At 39.6% G+C, this 20,472-nt stretch overlaps 1 protein-coding gene across 4 annotated transcripts in view; it reads right to left on the reverse strand.

Annotated features, from left to right (window-relative positions):
* STX7 (syntaxin 7) overlaps positions 1-20,472 on the reverse strand; it is a 47,816-nt gene that overhangs the window by 16,493 nt on the left and 10,851 nt on the right. For all 4 annotated transcript variants that reach the window (XM_036414324.1, XM_036414323.2, XM_036414325.2 and 1 more), the window contains one exon: positions 14,922-15,072. In XM_036414324.1, the coding sequence (XP_036270217.1) occupies positions 14,922-15,006 (85 nt within the window). In that variant the 5' untranslated portion in view covers positions 15,007-15,072. Of the gene's footprint in view, positions 1-14,921; positions 15,073-20,472 lie in introns of those variants that run through there.

Here is a 20,472-nt window from a genome sequence, read left to right on the forward strand (position 1 = left end):
TTCCCAATTTAAAAAAAAAATCCATAGGAGTCCCTTAGAATCTTGAGGCTGAATCATGCTCTCTTTGGCAAACCCATTTATCCTTCTGAGGAAGAGCTTTGATCTTGCTACTGAGCCCTGGATTAAAAGTAAACATTGGTATACGAGGTAACCAAGCGACCTGAGCTGCCCATGTGCATTAGGTGTTACGTAGTCTCATTGGCATATCTCTTACTTCATTTTGTTCTATGTATGCCAGTCAGCTTGTCCCTCACCCCACTTCCTATAGCATTTTTTCAATGGGAAAATAAACTTGGAATGGAGGGATAAAAGCCACATGTAGGCTCATCAACATGGACTTCCCCTTCCTCACACAGACATGATTACTGGCAATGTTACATACCACTTTGAGGCGACAGCAAGCAAATGTGAATATGTGAGATGACATCATTCTTGGAGGTACCAGGCAGCCACCCTGTGGCAAGATGATTATACCCCTTCCACCTTAGTAGAGGCAGAGTTTTATATGACTGAAGAAGTAGCACTGTAGATCACCCCAAGATTCAACCAGCTTCCCAGTCCATGTATCAGTCACAATCATGGTATTCCACATACCAGTGCTTCTGAGCATGATGAGAGAGAGAGAGAGAGAGAGAGAGAGAGAGAGAGAGAGAGAGAGAGAGAGAGAGAGAGAGAGAGAGAAAATAGGACACAGGGATTCATTGCCCTGCCAGTACTCCTTTATCTGGAACCTACTGGGCTAGAATGTTTAATGGCCTAACGAAGGCTCAATGATGGTGTCGCCTGGGTGACAGTATTTTCGAAAGCTGTCATTATGCTCTCAAAGGATAACCACTCCAGGGTGCTGTTTCACCCACAGCCAGAAAGAAAACTTAGATTTTGGAACTATGGGGTGGAAGTTGAAGACACACATTTCACATGTGTACCGAATTACCCCACGGCAAATTTTCTTCCATCGCTGGCGGTGACAGAGACAATATCCAAGTCAGAAATACAACCATGTCTTCACCCGAGGAGAAGAATGCATCTGTCTATTTGGTGCGAGGATAGTATGTCATTGACTGAGATCGTTGCTAATGGGAGGTAAGGGTATACCAACTCATACCAACATGAGAGGAGAAGGGACTTAACTCTTAGGGAGCAGCTGGAGGGAACTAGTTAACACTGCCATCTTTAACCATAACAGTTAGTATCACCCAACATGTGAGCCGGAGCAACAGGGACCCTGGTTTGAAAGTCTGGATCACTCTAACCAGTCAAAGTGTTGAATGAAGGCAGAGAAACATGGAATGGCTACTCAGGGAAAAAGTACTAATACAAACTGCACCTGTTTCCAGCTATAGAGCAGCAATTACAGTGAAAGAAGTTTCTAGAGGGATGACAAACTGGATGGTGATGTGGATAAACAGATAACCACTCCTGGTTTCTCCACAGCAGTCTAATGGCTTTCATTTCATTATCTAGCTTGTGTATTGTGAATTTATGGGATAGTCATATTCAATTTTAACTGGCATATGTCCAACTTTAAAGAAAACTCTTGAAACATGAAACATAAGGTACATATTCTTTACATAACCTTAAACAGTTTCTTGAAAAAAAAAAAAATTTACATAGTCCATGGAGGTCAGATCAGATCAAGATGTACCTCTGCAAGGGTACAATGAACAAATTATTTTTACATTGTTCACTTCTAGAGAGGAGACCTTAGGGAATATGTTACATTTTTTCATAAAAATCAAGAGGACACTATTTCCTATACATCCAAACATCCAAGAAAATGTGCACCGCTATTTCCTCAAAACAAAAACAGCCCCCAGCTTGGAATCTGCAGAGCTTCAGAGGACTGAAGAGCCATTCTGTTCCACGAGGGTCTGCTGCCATCTAGTGGAATACTTAAAAAAAAAATGCTTCATAGGAAAGTCTAATTTTTGTGTCATAAACCTGAGGCAGCAGTTGGTGTTTAAGGCTATGTAATGTGACCTGTCAGTTCCCTGGGGAACAGGGAGGACACGGTTGGACCAGCGGGAGTATCAGGCTAAGGAGCACCCTGGCCAACCCTAACAGGCACAGAGAACGCCTTCAAATAACGGAATAGAATAAAGCTATCTTCTCTCTTAGCACAAAACATTCCCATTGCTCAACCCCAAACAACTCAAGTTGTAACATCCAATCATAGGAAACATGACTAGCAATGTATCACAAGTAAACGTGTATCAGTGGGACAAGTGACTTTGAGATCTGACTCCGTCTCACCCACAGCACACTGAAGAAGTCGAGTTTACTGCCGACTAGGAAGCAACCTTGGGGTCACACAGCCTGATTTGGAAATCTGAACTCTTCATCCTGGATGCTGACCTTGGCCAGTTTACTTAATCTCTCCAAGAGATAATTGCTTCGAGAGTCAAATGGTGAGAAAACCAGCTCCTCTCAGGTATCATGAACCTCAAATGAGAATGATGTATGAAGCACCTTTATTAGCTATAGTAAGAGCTCAATAAATGAGAGCTATAGTATAAACTGGTTTGTTTCTCTCCTGAGGTCATAAATGAACAATGAGAATATTCTTACTAACATAATTAACTAATGTGAGCCATGCGTCAGGAGGATACCACAACTTTACTCCCTGTTATAACAATTGTAGAGGTAATGATAGATATCAATTGACACAAGATATTGTAGTTATACCCCATATTTAGGAGGCAGGAGTCCGCTGACAAGTATCTAGCAGTGACATACAAGTGATGTGATTGAACTAGAAAAAAAAAAGTAAATATTAAAAGAAAAAAAAAACTGTTTTACACTCAACTCTTTTCTCACCTATCAAACTCTCTACCTGTTTTAAACAGTGGTTTGCAGTATTATAAGAGATTTGTGGCCCAGTGCATGAATTTGTCCACATTGAAAAGAAATTAATTAGAATATTTTAATATCACTATTTGCCCTTTCTCTATAATAGTGTGTCAACCATCAAATTCATGATTGACAACGACAGGTTGTCAAAACACATGCATGCAATTGGCATCAGTGAGAGTTTTATGTATATCACACATGCGCAAGTCAACTTAGCCTTTTATAGATATAGAGTAGACTTGCTTAATTAGACCTGCTTTCTGATTTAGCTAAACTTTTTCCAGCCCAGTGAAGCACCCTAACTTCTCTTTCAGGTAGTTTTCAGCAACACAGCAGTAAATATCAACACGAAGCAAATTATTATTGTAGGTCATGCAGGGAGAACAAAGGGTAAAATATTTAACCGCAGCAGTTTGACTATATTCTGAGCAATGACAAAATCTGAAGTCATTTTCAAGGTCCACCATTTCTTACTTCTTTTCAGTTGGGTCAAGTTTCTAAACTTTCTAAATCTCTGTTTTCCGGCTAATGAACAGAAAATAGGATTTCACCAAGTCTCCTATCTACCTACTCCAGGACTTATGTGAAAATCAAATGAGATGAGGAACAGGAAAATGCTTAAGAGACATTTGGTTTCAGTGTAAAATGTTTCTGCCTCACTATAAAGCAAGTCATGTTGCTGGGCTGAAGAAACTCCTAGAAGGCTAGTCACTAGGGAGAGGAAGCTGGGCATTGCTACTTGATGGGCACTTAGCATATTAGCCTGTTATAATATATATGTAGATTCCAGATATAGATATAGATATAGATATAGATATAGATATAGATAGATATTAAAACTGGTCATGTTAACTACAATTAGAGAATCATTAGATTAGGTTTGTTACAAGGTATAAGGCGCATGGAAAAATGTATCATAGTAAATACTTGTATCAGTAGCTGAAAAAAAGATCAATACAAAAAGGTCCTTAAGAAAAAAAATTAAGTCAACTTGGTCTATTTCATATTCCAAGAAAAACCAAGAAAGGTGCATTATAATTTTAAAAGGCACAACACAAGTGGAGAAAACTCCTTTGAGAACCTGAAAGAATTACAGGCTTTTTTCCAAATAGGATCTCTATCTCATGTTCCATCTTGTGACCCGATCAAGGAGCTTATCTTCTTTGTGGGTAAAAGAACTGACGCAAATTGTGGAGACAAGAAGGGGTGGCGAGGACGATGCAGACCTTCCAAAGGATGAATCTCCAGGGGACGGGGGCCTCCAGGGTTGGCCAAGCCCAGGGGTTTGCTGTGCTGCCTGCCCAGTATGTGAAGGCAGATGCTGCCCCATGAAGGAAGCTCACATTTAGAACACATTCCATTTCAAATTCCTCACTGGGTCCTTCCCAGATACTTCAAAGGTAGAAAGGCAGAGAGGTTATTGACAATGTAGAAACTGAGGGCATTTTAAACTTACTGTAGGTTACCGTAATAAAGAGTTAAATCTGAAGGCGTGCTCTTAAAAATAAAGTACGAAAACAAGTCATTTGACTGCATGGGAACAATAGTTTGGGTTTCTGAGACTTGGCAAGTTCTATCTCAGCAGAGATTGGCAGTCTTGATGTTTTATCTCACACACCTGCTCAGTCACCTGCTCTGAGAGGGTCTGGAATCAGAGGTCACCAAGACCCGGGCAGGGAGAGGCCCCTTGAGAAGGTGACCTGTGTGAGCAGTGAGCACGGGCCAGGACTCGGCCAAGCGGCTGCTAACCTGCGTCTGAAAGGAAACTCTGCGCCAGGATCCCCTCGTTGTCTCATGTTTAGAAGAGACACTGCTGTGTGACAAGGTCCTGGGAAAGCTGTGTTGTCATTGGTGCCTCCTTCCTACGGTCCTTTTTTTTTTTTTTTTCTTGAGAAGAAAAACAAGCCAACCTGTATAAACTTAGGAGTCATGGAATAGACCTTTGCTCTCAGCAAAATCAGGTCTTCCACAATGTGAGAGCCGTACCCACACATTCTGTTCCCTCCTCACAGCTGTCTGGTATGTGCCACCTGAAGACCTCTGAGTTTTCAACCGTTTTATTTTAAAAACAGGATGACTTATGATTGTAAAACATTTTATAAAACCAATTCTGAAAATAGCTGTTCTCAGTTAGCTTATGTGGAGTCCTGGCTTATTGGTTGGTTTTGTTTATGGCAGGATGTATAAAATCTATTTTGTAGTTTTAAAATTGAAAACAATCATTAAAAAAAAAAAATAAAAGGATCGCAATAAAGGGTTGGGGGTAAGGTGAAGCCTCGTTCTAGTTCTCCAACCTTCCTGCCCCCCCTTCCTTCATTAACTCTTGGCCCAATAAGTCTCCTTCAGCTCCAAAAGCAGCCAAAGGCAGGCCACATCATGAAGTTCACCTCCCAATTTACATGGCAGCAACAGCGATTCCCAAATCACTACCTCAGTCCTAATTTCTGATCAGGCTATTTACCAAAATAGCGCTACTCAGATGTTGCTGAAACACTAAAAATGGGTTTCTGCTTCCAATAGGAACATGGTCGAAGTTTGTGTGTGATCCTTCCAGGGTCACATAGTGGCACCACAGCATTCTCCTTTCTAAAATTTTCTGTCCTATGCCGAAACTGGTTTGGCTCAGTGGTAGAGCATCGGTCTGTGGACTGAAAGGTCCCAGGTTCGATTCCAGTCAAGGGCATGTACATTGGTTGCGGGCACATCCCCAGTAGGGGGTATGCAAGAGGCAGCTGGCCGATGTTTCTCTCTCATCGACATTTCTAGCTCTCTATCCCTCTCTCCTCCTCTCTGTAAAAAATCAATAAAATATATTTTAAAAAATAAAATAAAATAAAATAAAATTTTCTGTCCTAGCCTTTGTCAACCAACAAACCCTAACAGCCTCTGCATGCAAAGCTCTTGAGGAAAACAGTTATGCATGACTCCCTGCCATAAAAGAGATTATGGACCAGATAACAACAAATGCTATCACTTAGAAAAAATATATAAAGACTAAAAGAGGGCCGAAACCGGTTTGGCTCAGTGGTAGAGCATCCGTCTGCGGACTGAAAGGTCCCAGGTTCGATTCCGGTCAAGGGCATGTGCATTGGTTGTGGGCACATCCCTGATGGGGGGTGTGGTGTGCAGGAGGCAGCTGGTCGATGTTTCTCTCTCATCGACGTTTCTAGCTCTCTATCTCTCTCCCTTCCTCTCTGTAAAAAATCAACAAAATATATTTTAAAAAAAACCAAAAAACTAAAAGATGAAAAAAAAATTTTCACAAGCCAGCATCTTATTAACAAATGAGAGGAGATCGCTGCCATAAGGCCAAACAAAAGGAAAAGAAAAATTTATCCAACGGCTACTGCTTTTTGAAAATATATAAATGTACTTTAAATACACTGGGTAACCTAATTTAGAGCATGCACTGCAATTTTATGGAGGGCTGATGCAAGCCAGGCACTGCTCCTATAGCACAGACAGAGCTGTAAAAAGACATTTTATCTCAGGGAGCTGACATTTTAGTAAGGTATAACTGTAGTGTTGAATTTACTAATAAAAGACATAATAAAAATAAAGCAGATTCACGAGCAAAAGAGTAATTGGAGCTGCCCCCTGCATGTCTCCTACTGGGAATCGAGCCTGCAATCGGGGCATGTGCCCTGACTGGGAACTGAACCAACATCTTGGTGCATGGGAGGACACTCAACCACAACGGCCATGGCCAGGAGTCATTCCTTAAAGTTGAAATTCATAAAACAAAAAAGGGTTCGCTCCGATTTGATCAGAGACAGCACTCACATTTGGCCATGTAGGAGAAAAGTCACCAGAGAAAAGAAGTTGTTGCTCTTTGTTAAAATTCCCTTGAATAAGACAATTTCCACACCTATCTCTGTTTCATGTCAACAGCTTAGGCATGAAGAAAATGACAATGAAATCAAAGCTATTAAAGTTTTTCTCCTCAAGGGGAAAAAAAGAAACCCAATAAACATTTTCAAAAGTGTGATGTTAAAAGTAGATCGATCTTGCTGAAACCGGTTTGGCTCAGTGGAAGAGCGTCGGTCTGCAGACTGAAAGGTCCCAGGTTCGATTCCGGGCAAGGGCATGTACCTTGGTTGCGGGCACATCCTCAGAAGGGGGTGTGCAAGAGGCAGCTGATCAATGACTCCCTCTCATCAATGTTTCTAACTCTATCTCTCCCTTCCTCTCTGTGAAAAAAATCAATAAAATAAAATAAAAATTTAAAAAAAGAGAGGGAAAGGAGGAGGGAGAAGAGTGGGAGAACAGTTTTCAACTCCCTTTCCTCTATCAATTGCCTTCCTATCCAAAAATGCTCACTAACAGGAAAAAAAAATCCCCAATTCCTGGAAAATACACACAGCTCCAGTAAGTTTCATAAACTGCTCAGGCCTGGGACTGTTTTTTTCAAGAAAAGCTTGCCCTGGCACTAAAATAGAGAAGTTGACATTAGCTTCCCTTTTGTGCAATCATGTGTTAAGATGCAAAAACAAGTGTCTCCTTCACCGGACTCTAATGAAAAAAAAAATGTCTTCATTCTCGTAGTAACAAAAGGGCTCACCTTTGTGTATAGACTTTGTATTTCATCTCATAGTCCTAAAGACCTAATGGGGACAAGATCCAAGCCCTGGTTCTAATTAACAAATAGGTTAACTATGCATACAGAATGAGAAGTTAATTACAGAACCAATATTTTTTTCAACTCTAAACATATCTGTGTTGGACTAACAGCTATAATCTATAGGAGCTAAGCATTAAAAAAGTGAAACAATAAAGACTCAACATAAATATTTTTCAGTCACCTTCTCTTAACCTTTATAACATGGGCTTAAGTTCAAATATTTTATTCCTCTCCAGAAAGTTCTGCCTTCCCAAATCTTCTGGAAAACACACACACACACACACACACACACACACACACACAATGTGATAAGTCCTGCATATTTTAGCAGAACACACTCAGCACATAAATTCAGATGAGTATACTTTATTATCAATGGATCAACTCTGTTCATTTTCCAAAAGCTGTTAGCCACCCTGTTATCTTCCTCTTTCAGATTACTCTTAAAAAACAAAAATAACAACTCAAATGCCAGATTCTCATTAGCATTGATGGGAAGACTTACTACAACATGGTGCATAGGGAAAACTTTTATCTCAAGGACTATGTTCCATGGTCAGCTGTTAATTTCTATGTGTTAATTTCCTCCAATTCATAACTTGGCTAATTCTGGTATGATTAACACCAAAATCCCTGTGACTACAATAGTCCCATCTCTTCATTCTTAGAAATAATACCTAAGTTTAACTGGTCTTATGAATGACTGTATCAATTAAGGGTTTTAAAAGTATTTATTATGGGTCCAGATATGGCAATTGGTCTCTTAATAACAAAGAGAATAATCCTGCATATGTTAAAAGAGTTTTCAGGATTCTTTAAAACATTGGTTAAAATATAGTCTGTTAAAGGTGGAAAACCATAACCCAGCCCAGAGAAAAAAAGTATATATATAAGAATATCATGCCCTAGCCAGTTTGGATAGTGTCAGCCTGCAGACTGAATGGTCTCAGGTTCGATTCTAGTCAAGGGCACATGCTTGAGTTGCAGGCTCAATCCCCAGTAGGGGGCATCATCATTGATGTTTCTATCGCTCGCTCTCTTTTCCTCTCTGAAATCAATACAGATATATTATAAAATTTTTATATATCATGTCCTAGAAAGTGGCATAGCTCACTCAAAGTCACACTTGATTTGGATCTGATTTCAGGAAATGTGCATGCACACACATATAGCTAGTCTAATTAAAACTTTTCCTATGGTCTCATTGATTCTCCTAAGTAATGGAACAAGTCTGATTCTAAAGAGGAAAATGCAATATAAATCACAATGAGATACAAATATAGTTAAAATGTAAAAGATTGTATAGATGCCAAATTTGGCAAGGATTTGGAGCAATACAAACTCTGATCACTTGCTGGTGGGAGTATAGCCTGGTACAACTACTTTAAGTAACTGTTTAGCTGTATCTACTGTAGCTGAATATTCACATATCCAGCAACCCAATTTCTACGTACATGAAACAAAAGAATGTTAACAACAAAGAAACATAAACCAGAAACACTCCAAATGTTCATCAACAACAAAAAGAAGTGATTGTGGTATGTGTGAATATAGAATATATGGAGTATTAAAAACAAAAGGTCTACATTATGTGCAACCACATGGATGAATTCCAAAAACATAATGGGAGAAAAAAGTCCAACACAAAACATATTACTTGAGTCGATTAAATAAAGCTTATAAACTAAGAAAATTAATCATGTTAGAAGTCAGGACACTAGTTATCTTCAGAGAGGGTATAAGTGTGAAGAGCTTTAGGGACTAGTAATGTTCTATTTATTCACATGTTTGGTGTTATAACAGGTAATTCATTGAGCTATACACTAATAATATATTACTCTCTCTCTCTCTCTCTCTCTCTCTCTCTATATATATATATATATATATATATATGTTTGACATCTATTTTTTAAGTTAAAACAACAATAATTATGTGATAGATTTCAATACATTTATTCTGTTTCTTTAAAAAAAAACAAAACACATGAGTTCTTTTTGAGTGTTCTGAATAAATTTTTCTGTATTGTTTGTTGTCTGTGCAAACATAAATGGCTTCTATGAAAATACCCTATTTGGGTTTACCTTATACAGCAGACCCAGCCATTTCAACCCAAAGGCTCGCTTATTTTGGGGGGCTATAGGTCACTAGTAGGAGTTTGTCTCTGATACTCCTAGTAAAAATGTTCCTTTTGAACATCTCATGCCAAAGCTTGAGAACTAAATTTAGCCACCTCTTTGATTCATGATGATTTTCTAGACCTGGGGTAACAGTTTAATTTACATATCAACTCCAGTCTACGAGGAAGTGCTGCTGACGCACTGAGAAAGACTAGACGCCTTGCCGGGGCCAGCCACAGAGAACACGGTCTCTGCGGTGGGCAAAGGATGAGCACGGGAGCACAAATACTTGCTGAGTCTGGGACAGCCAACAGAACACTTTCTCTCACAGGATGGAAATGTCTTCTTAATCATTTTAAATGCTCCACAGAGAAATTGCCAATAAAGTTCTTAAGAAGTTACATTAATATTATCTATTTTTATCTAAATATATTTTATATTTAAGTACTCATAATATTTTTTATTTGATATAAATTATATTACTGCAACATGGTTTAAATATTTCACTGGTAAATCAAATTGATAAGACTACACATTATTTTTAATAAAAAGTCATTTAAGGGAAAAATGTTTAAATACATTTTGTTTCATCTATCCTATTCTTTGCAAAACAGAACTGCCAGAATAAAATACTAGAAACAAACAACAACAACAAAAACAAGCGCACCCCCCCACCACCACCACTAAACTCCCATCTTACTAAATGTTATCCTTGGGTTCCTCCAAGAATGAAAAATCTTTTTGATTACTATATTTTTTTTTTTTTGTATAAACTAAACCATACAACCCAATTATAGCAAAGGTAATTTAAAAATGAGCTTTCCCACTGCTCAGGAAGACTATAGCTTTACTTGGAAGATCACATATTCTAACTATTATATAAGGGTGTCACCTTACTTACAGCATGTTCTCCTTAGGTTTCTTTTGTAAAACTAGATAATTTATACAGACACAAATTCACAAGATGCAAATGTACTGTGAAAAGAGCATCCAAATGCGGTGCAAAAGTACCATTTTACTCAATCTCATCCAGTATTGTTAGCATTACCAGATGGGGAAAAGTGAACTGAAATTTCACACTTCTGCCTTTCACTTCCATGTGATTTCTTCACAGCCCTGCTCAGTGGCACATACCGGATAGTAGGTTAAACATTTAACAACTAACTCTATCTAAATCTAAACTTCCCTTCATTTAGACACTGAACCTCAGAATCAGAAAAAATACAGTGATGACGGGTTTCACTAAATTCATGACTCCAAATCTCAAATGAATACGGTACTCAACCTGCCATTAACCCTTCTCTGTTCCAAGGTATGTCGATTCTCCCAGTTGTCAAAACTACAAGTAATCACTTTCTCTTCTTTCCATGGACTGCCACCAGCCTTCCTTCCCATTCTCTATCCAATGCCTTTGCCTCCTATTTTGTTTAAAAACAGCTTATTCAGACAGGAACTCCTCATCTTCACCCACCACGTTTACTGTTTATACCACACAACTCAGTGCAGTGGATAAGCCAGACACTAACGATCCATTCCCCTTCCCCACTAGCCTTCAAAGACAGTTCTTTTACAATTATACTCTCCCTAGAATCTCCCTTTTGGACTGAACAAATGCAACCTTTCTTTGATCCTCTTTCTACTTCCATGATAGAATCTGCCAGCTGCATAAATACTGATTTCCCCCCTTCTCTCTCAAATGAAGCAATACCCAGTTTTAGTGAGCACATTGCAATCTAGCTTTCCTAGCAGCTAGGCAGGGTCATGTGACTATATCTCATTTCTGGTCAGTATATAAGCAGAGGTGAGCAGGATTCTGAAAAGTCTTGGTCCTTCTTCCCCCTTTTCTCCATCTACACTTGGAATATGGATATTAGACCACTCTTTCCAAAGTCATCAGTTTGCAAGTTCTAATTCTCTGCTTTTATCTTAGTCTCTCAGCAGCATTAGATACAGATGATGCCTCACTCAGTCTTGAAACACTTTTTTTTTTAATGTCTAGAAATCCACCAAATGCTAATTTTTTGGTTATCTCTCTGATCACTCCTGATTCTTTATGCTGCTTTCTCCCTGCCTTCTTGACCTCTATTTTTTTTTAAATGCCCCAGTCCTCTTCTCTTAACTCTACTCACTCCTTTGCAATTATTTTAGAACTATGGTTTTATATTCTGATGACACTCCGATGTCCTAATTCATATACACTGAGGGGCCAGATTATTATGATCTCTGAACATATAATAATCTGGACATTCAGTATATATCCTATATAATAAAAGGCTAATATGCAACTTGTCCCCTTGACCAGGAGTTCGATCAGCAGGCAGGCCGGCCAAACTGCCCATGTCCTCTCCGTCTGGCCAGGCTGGCCGGACCCCACCCATGCACATATTCATGCACTGGGCCTCTAATACACACACACACACACAGAGTGGGCAGATTATTATGCGTTCAGATATCATAATAATCTGGCCACTCAGTGTATTTAAAACAGATGCTTCACTTAGATGTTTAAAAGACATCTCAAAAGTTACTTGACCAAAACAAAACTCTTCCCACTTCTGAACTGTAGTCCTTCCCATCTCAGTACATGCTCACCATTCTCTTGGTTGCTCAATGCAAAAGCCACGAGTTATCCTGGATTCCTCTTTCTCTCTCAGTCCATGTGCATTCATCAGCAAGTCCCACTGGCTCTGCCTCCAGAGAACATCCGTCATTTCTCTCTGTCCCCACTGCTATCACCCCGATGTAAGCCACATCTCTCTCATCGGACACCTGTGATGGCCAATGTGTCCCTCCTCTATTTTCTAAGAGAAGCCAAAGCAATCTTTTCAAAGTGCAGATCTGATTGTGCTTCTTCCCTGCCTCTCAGAATGAAATCTAATCTCCTCAGATAGCCTCCAAGGCTCTAGGTGACCTGCTCAACCTCCTCTCCGATTTCATTTCCGGTCACTCTTGCCTCAAGTGTTGTGTTTCAGCCACACTGGAGTTTTATTTCGCATTTTCTGCACATACTAATCTCTTGCCTGCTTTTTATTGAATGCCAGCAGTGGCTTCCATTTAAATGCTCTTTCCCAGTGTCTCCTCACTACCAGCCTCTTCCCCATCTAAGCTAAGGCAGCTTCTTATGTTTACACAAGACATAAGATTATACTTCAAATATCTAAAGATAGTGGTTGTACTTTCTAATGGTAAAATACTCCCCATCTAATAGGTCTGCACAAGAAACAGTAGTGGGTCTAACCACCACTTCCAAACTGTCCTAATGGCAATGCAGTGGCATACTCAGCTATCAACTGTGCCATGCATATGCAACGCTGGTCCAATTTACCACTTCTCATCTGCCTGCATCAACTGATCTCTTCCTCAGGAGCATGACCTGATTTAAACTAACCCTTACCCCCTTTCATTTCAAGCTCACACGCTATCTCCACCTGATGCATCTTTCACACCACCAAGCGCTACTGCCTTTAAAATCTCAGTACACTACAGTTATTTCTCCTTCTTCCCAGAAGTCCTGGCATCATTTAGCTTGAGGACACCTTCCCTGTTCTTTGGAGAAAGGCCTCGTGGACTCCTTTCTTACACAAAGGTCCGGATTTTCCACACATGTAAATTAAAACAAGTTCTAATTTTCACACAGGTAGGCTGGGGCTACCAGCGTGATTTCTAATCAGCAACAAGGAAGCCACAGGAAGGAGAAGCTCTTTGGAGCATCATCAGAATAGACAAGAAGCTGGAAGAATGAGGTGGAGACAATGCTGGTGTGCTGGCACAAACTGGAACAATCCCTGATGGACCATTCCTATGGTCCCTGACAGACATGACACCTCTACACTATAGCAATCACTCCCTTTTCCTCTAATAATCACCAAAGAAAACAAGTATTACTCCAAAGCAGAATAAACATTTATTCTACCCAGCTGTGCACAGTGGCACTCTTTGAGGACCATCTGTAATCTAATTTACTCCCTTTGTCCCAAAACACACTGATATCTCACGTAGAGTAATAATTGTTGGGAAGTTAATGATTAGATAGATACACAGTTTGGTCATCTGAAAACAGTCCTCATTTCAGTGTATCAACGTTCTGGTAAAAAGAGTAGCCTGAAAGAAGTAGAATGAAGAAAAATAAATAACACTCTAAAAGTGTTGCACAGATAATGCCCAGAATGTCAAAACAGTGACCACAAGATGACTAGAATCATCCGGGTATGTGATTAGCTGTGATTCAGAAACAGAAAGTAAAACAAAATGAAAGTTTTATAGGCTCAAATCTGTTATAGTGATTTTTTTTTTTGTCTTATGTACATTCTGAGGTGCAATAATTTCTAATAACATGCCACATTGAATCAGACTACTAATATTCTGTCTTTGACAGATACAGCAAAGGAATCTGGAGAATCCAGATAACTATCTTCTTTATCTGCCTAAATAGATAATAATGTTCCCTCCTTAGTTCTTCCCTGCTCCTGGATAACACACCACATAGTTACCCTTTACAAAATTAACCTCAACCATATCCAGTCAGATTTTCTTAATACGTTCCTTAAAAATGTGAGCCCTAGCCTGTTTGGCTCACTGGATAGAGCATTGGCCTGCAGACTGAAAGGTTCCAGGTTGGATTCTAATCAAGGGCAGACAGCAGGGTTGCTGGTTCGATCCCCAGTGGGGGGCATGCCAGAGGCAGCCGATCAATGATTCTCATCATTGATGTTTTTATCTCTCCCTTTCCTTCTTCCTTCCTCTCTGAAATGAATAATAATAAAAAATAAAAATTAAAAAAAAAACTTGATAGTGCTGCCTCTTTTCAAACCTGTGAGACTTGGTCAAGTTTCATTAATCTCACCTAGAATCAGAGAGTTATAAAGCAAACATAAATATGTACTTTTTTACATCTTTTTTCATTATAAAATTATATTATGTGCCTAAAGCTCTAAAGAAAAATGCAGTTCAGTGTTATCTCTTCTATATATAATTATTTCTTTTTAAAATATATTTCTATTGATTTAGGAGAGGAAGGGAAAGAGAGATATATAGAAACATCAACGATGAGAGAGAACCAGTGACTGGCTGCCTCCTGCAAGCTCCCTACTGGGGATCCAGCCAGCAACCCAGACATGTACCCTGACTCAATCTGTAGGTCAACATGAGCCAAACTGGCTAGGGCTATAATTATTTCTTATGTTCCTTCTAAAGAATTCTAGCCTCCTAAAATCTGTTCTTAAAGGAATTCCTCCATCTCTCAAGCACTAGTAGTAGTCCTTTTCTTAATCTCCACCAAGTTCAGCTAAGAACTGAAAACAGTGAAGTCAATTTAAAACTTGACTTGACTTACAACATTGTGTGATCTTCTGGATGTTGGAAGAGATCCGCTGGGCCAGCTGAGTGGGGTCACCACTGGTTCCTGATGTGTAAGACATGGTTGATTTGCTTAGTCAGTAATTTCATCAGATGCTGGTGGACTGTACAGTTTCCTAAGCAGTCACCTACATAACAACAACAAAAAAAGGTGCATGGTTGTATTTTGAAAGTTATTGACTTATAGTTTCCAAACAATTTGGGAGGTTGCAAATATAAACTTGATTAACCTAAGAGGGTTGAAATCTCTCCCCTATGTCTATCAACAAAACTAAACTTTATAAGACACTGTCGACTTAAATATGTTAAACAAAGTAAGGTTCAAACTGTACATTCCCTTTGAACTTCTCTGATTTCTCTACGGAAGAATTATAAAGTCCTTTTTTTTTCTTTTTAATATATTTTATTGATTTTTTTTGCCCCCCTCCCTCCCTCCCACACTTCCCTTCCCTCCCCAGAGTTTTGTTCCATTGGTTGTACTTATATGCATGTATAAAAGTCCTTCGGTTTATCTATTATCTCTAAAGTCCTTTTTTCTGTGTATAATTTTGTTTATATATTTTGTCTTTAAACTGTGAGCAACTTTAAGGCAGGGCCCACATGCTATTTATTTATCTTTCTCCACCAGTTAAAACAATCCCGGGCACAGAACAGATATTTAAATATTTATTAAACAGAATACAGACTTCAGGCTACCCCTAGGAATTTCATTACTCTAATGTAACATACAGCTCAGGAACATATGATTAATGGTCTCTAATTTTAGAGATCAAAAAGGAAGAAGGTCAAGTTTGAAAGAGCAAAGCCAGCAAGCGAGGAAGAAAGCAATGCCCTGTAAAATGCTTACTATACAAACATCTTCCTGATAGAGCAAGAACAGCTCTCCCCGACAAGGGCCGGCATTAGGACAGGAAGCTAAGCTGGGCCACTGCTATGACAAGGAGGTAAGAAGAGAAATTCTTTTCTTCTTCTAGCCACACCACACCATTGGGAGTTTGAAAAGAAACATGTCTTATGTACAGGACTGTGAACAACAAAGAATTTCAACTACTCCTACACCATCTTTTCACTGAGTGTGTACTGAATACTGCAGAGTTGTAGGCGGTCAATTTGTAAGCCAACCATCTACCACAAGTTTACTAGAGGCCCAGCTTTAAAAGAAGCACTTGGGCTTGGCTCTGTGGTTGAGTGTCAGCCAATGAACTGGGAGGTCATGGTTTGCTTCCCAGTCAGGGCACATGACCAGGTTGCAGGCTTGAGCCCCAGTAGGGGGCATGTCTCTCTCTCATTGATGTTTCTCTCTTTCCCTCTCCCTTCCTCTCTATAAATCAATTTTTAAGAAAATTTTAAAGAAGCACTTGGGAGCTGCAAGCAAATACAACAACAAAGGTAAAGTAAGTATTTGTTCAAGTCAAGTTGGTCTTTTAGGTGAAAAGGATAAAGTTAGTCATGTAAAACAACAAAAGCAATACAAATCAGTGAAGAAAAGGTCAATACTGACAGGGACTATGGAAAGGAAATATCACTATTGCCCCTATGTAGTAAGAATTCATGAAACAGAAGCATAAGACTTAGATATCTGGGTATGGAAAACAACAAAGGCAAAGCACTAAAACCTGGAGCGGGTAGACCCAGAATATGAGGACAGAGCAAACACACTGCGTCAATCACCAGAGAAAGGAGAGGTTCCTGGTCAACTCTGAGCCAGAAGATTCATGGCTGGGACATGTGAGAGACAGCACTGAAAAAAAAAGAGACTGGATCTGGGGATTCAATGAGACTAACCATTCATTGCACATCTGTGAAAGGAGAAGCATTTCACAAAGACTATCTGATTCAATTTTTAAAATCTCCCCTTCAAAGTAGGTAATGGCAAATACACCTTGTTTTAACGATGAGCAAACAAACTGTGGTTTATAAAGGTTAAGACACTGGAAAGGTAACCCAACCCATCCACCGGGGGGAAGGAGGGGGATTCTATCCCAGGGTTCTGGTTCCAAAACTACTCGAGCTGGGCTCCCACACAAAACTAGTGTCACAGAAGAGGGCGGGCCCTACACGCCGGGTTAGTTTGAATGTGTTGTGATAAGAAACCACTGCAGAATTCTGGAAGGGGAGAAGAGGCCACAAGGAAATATGTTTCTGTTCTAAGGGTCAGTGCTGGCAGGAAGTACAACAGTGGAACTGTTGAGATGGGTGCAACAGTACTGGTTCCATGCCTGAAACACTGACATGTGTCCTGGGAGCTTTTTGATGCTCTCTATTCTTCTTCATTGGTTCATAGATCAAAACAGCACTGGCATATTTTGGGTCCTCTGGACCTCACCAAGTCCTAGAGATAGATCCAAAACCAATTTCATAAAAGGGTAAATTAAAACCTCAATGCAGACAGCAGAACCATTGCAGCAGGGCGGCAGGAATGAAGTTCCAGGCAGCTTTGGACTTGGGCCTGCAGTGACCTGAAGCTCTGGGCCCAGAGAGACTGGATCTGGGGATTCAATGAGTCTAACCATCTACAAACTGCCAATTGGATCTCAAAATTATGCATCTTTTTTTTTTTTCAAGAGCGCTTTATTGAGATATAACTCACATATCATATGATTTACCCACTTAAAGTGTATAATTCAGCCCTAACTGGTTTGGCTCTGTGGATAGAGCATAGGTCTGCAGACTGAAAGGTCCCGGGTTAGATTCCAATCAAGGGCACATGCCCAGGTTTTGGGCTCGATCCCCAGTAGAGGGCGTGCAGGAGACAGCCGATCAATGGTTCTCTCATTGATGTTTTTCTCTTTCTCTCCCTCTCCCTTCCTCTCTGAAATCAATAAAAGTATATTTTTAAAAATAAAAAATTGCACTATTTAGTACATTGTAATTTAAAAAAATAATAAAGTGTACAATCCAACAGTATTTTTAAACATTCATCAAGTAGTGCCACCATCACCACGTCACATTTAGGACATTTCATTAAGATAAAGTCCATACCCATAAGCAGCCACTCCCCCTTGCTCTCCAATCTCCCCAGCTGTAGGCAGCCACTAATCCACTTTATATCTTCATAGGTATGCCTATTCTGCGTATTTCATATGAATGGAATCATACAATATGTATTCTTTTGCGACTGTTATGTTTTCAAGGTCCATCCATATTGACGTATGAATCAATACTTCATTACTTTTATAGCCAAATAATATTCTACTACATGGTTAGAGAAAATTTTCTCCTGGCTTAATGACATCTTTCTTTTTCCTTTCCCTCTTATCAGCTAGAGCTCTAGAAAAACTGGCTCACAGACAACACAAACACACTGGATGAGGAAATATTCCTTTTTTCTTATTTATGTACTCTCTTCTACTCTCTTGGGTGCATGTGTGTGAGGGGAGAGGCTCCTCCATCCACATACACAAACACACCTATATACACATTAGTCTCCCCTCCATATCTCCAAGTCATACTCTTAAAAAAAAAAAAATATATATATATATATATATATCTATATCTATATATCTATATATATATATATATATATATATATATATATATATATATTTTATTGATTTTCCACAAAGAAGAAGGAAGAGGAATAGAGAGCTAGAAACGTCGATGAGAGAGAAACATCGACCAGCTGCCTCCTGCACACCCCCTACCGGGGATGTGCCCACAACCAAGGTACATGCCCTTGACCAGAATCGAACCCGGGACCCTTCAGTCCGCAGACCGACGCTCCATCCACTGAGCCAAACCGGTTTGGGCTCCAAGTCATACTCTTAACTCTGATTAGTATCTACATGGTCTTTGCAGCTACAGGAACTCACCAATTTCCTTTCAGCTGCCAGTGGAACTGGCAACAAGGGATCTCTATCTTAGACAAGGCAAATGGACAAAGCAGTGTAAATAGTCAGTTTCACTTTCTTAATGGTGAGCACTAGCATATAGCATCGGATTTCCCTCCACATCGTGCCCCCAAATGTTAAGAATATATATATTTGTCAACGTATAGCATTTGACAGAAAAGGCAATGTTTTGTTGGTTTTTCCCTTCACGTCTAATTTTAAAGAAAGTAACAACCTAAAAAGGGGAGGCATCTTGAAACATTCGATGTACCTGTAAAGGTCTTTACATAATCCAACCAATGAGAGTAAGGCAGTCTATTTTGTAGACTGCTCTGTTCTCAGTGCCTGGCTATACAACAGGTGCTCAATCAATACTTGTAGAAGGAGTGAATAAATGGACCCATTTCCTAAGAACACACAACCAGTCTGAGGATTAATGTCACTATTTCTAAGACACTGAGTTCAGTGCCTTCTTTCCGATCCTGAAGGGCCCAGGCTCCCTGCTGCCTTTAGGCCTGTGCTTGGCGCCACTTCCTACCTAAAGACGCTTCTTCCCATGAGCTGCATGTGACCGGCTCCTTTTTCGCAACATTTCCTCCCAGGCTAGAGAAGCCTTCCGTGGCCACTGGATCTGAAGTGAGAGGTCACCGCCCCCGCCACAATCCACTGATCTCTCTAACTTACTGCGTCATAGTTCTCATCATCATATAAAACGATCTACTTAGTACAGTGGTCGGCAAACTCATCAGTCCAGAGAGCCAAATATCAACAGGACAACGACTGAAATTTCTTTTGAGAGCCCATTTTTGTAAACTTAAACTTCTTCTAACGCCACTTCTTCAAAATAGACTCGCCCAGGCCATGGTTTTTGTGGAAAAGCCACACTCAAGGGGCCAAAAGAGCCACATGTGGCTCGAGAGCCACAGTTTGCCGACCACGGACTAAGTATATTGTTTAATACCTATCCCTACACCTCTGGAAGATAAATAGGAGAGATGAGCCACATTCGTTAGCTCAGCTCTTCCATCTGTTAAACTATTATATTATTTGATTTCAGTTCACAATGCCAAGGACTATTTTCACCCTTTCATACACTGAACTTCCAAATGAAATGGAATCATAGCAAACTTTAGCCATACTTACTGCAGATGTTTTATATATTTTTTCAACCTCCAGCACTTAGCTAAAGTCTGGTATCCTAAACAAAACTTTCGGTTTGACTTTTTTATTGGGAGCAGGAGAAGTAAAATATTGAAGAAAAATGATGTGGACCTTAATCAGTTAATATGGTATCGTATTAACTTCTACAGAAACTTCAAAACTACAGCATAATTCTTAATAGTTCTTAACTAGTCACAAATTAAGAACACAATTCTTAACTAGTCACAAGTTTGAGACAACTTCTCAAAGTGGCCTGTAGAGCAGAGGCTGACCCACATCACAAGACAGTTGAACTCTGTTATCAGTTCATGCACCTGAGGCTAGGCCACCTCCAACGTGACTACACTGAGCAGCATTTCAAAACCATTTCCTTTTTCCAGATTCTGTGCGTGTTTTAAATTATACATAATTCTAGTCAGAATACATTGATGGAAATTAAACAAACTGAACGTATGCATACGAGAGCCAGGCAAATGCAAGAAACTTAAGAGAGAAAAAAATATAGCATTTGACCAGAAAAGCAATGTTGTTTCTTTG

Source organism: Pipistrellus kuhlii, unplaced genomic scaffold (assembly GCF_014108245.1).
Source record: "Pipistrellus kuhlii isolate mPipKuh1 unplaced genomic scaffold, mPipKuh1.p scaffold_m20_p_5, whole genome shotgun sequence".
Classification (NCBI taxonomy): Eukaryota; Metazoa; Chordata; class Mammalia; order Chiroptera; family Vespertilionidae; genus Pipistrellus; species Pipistrellus kuhlii.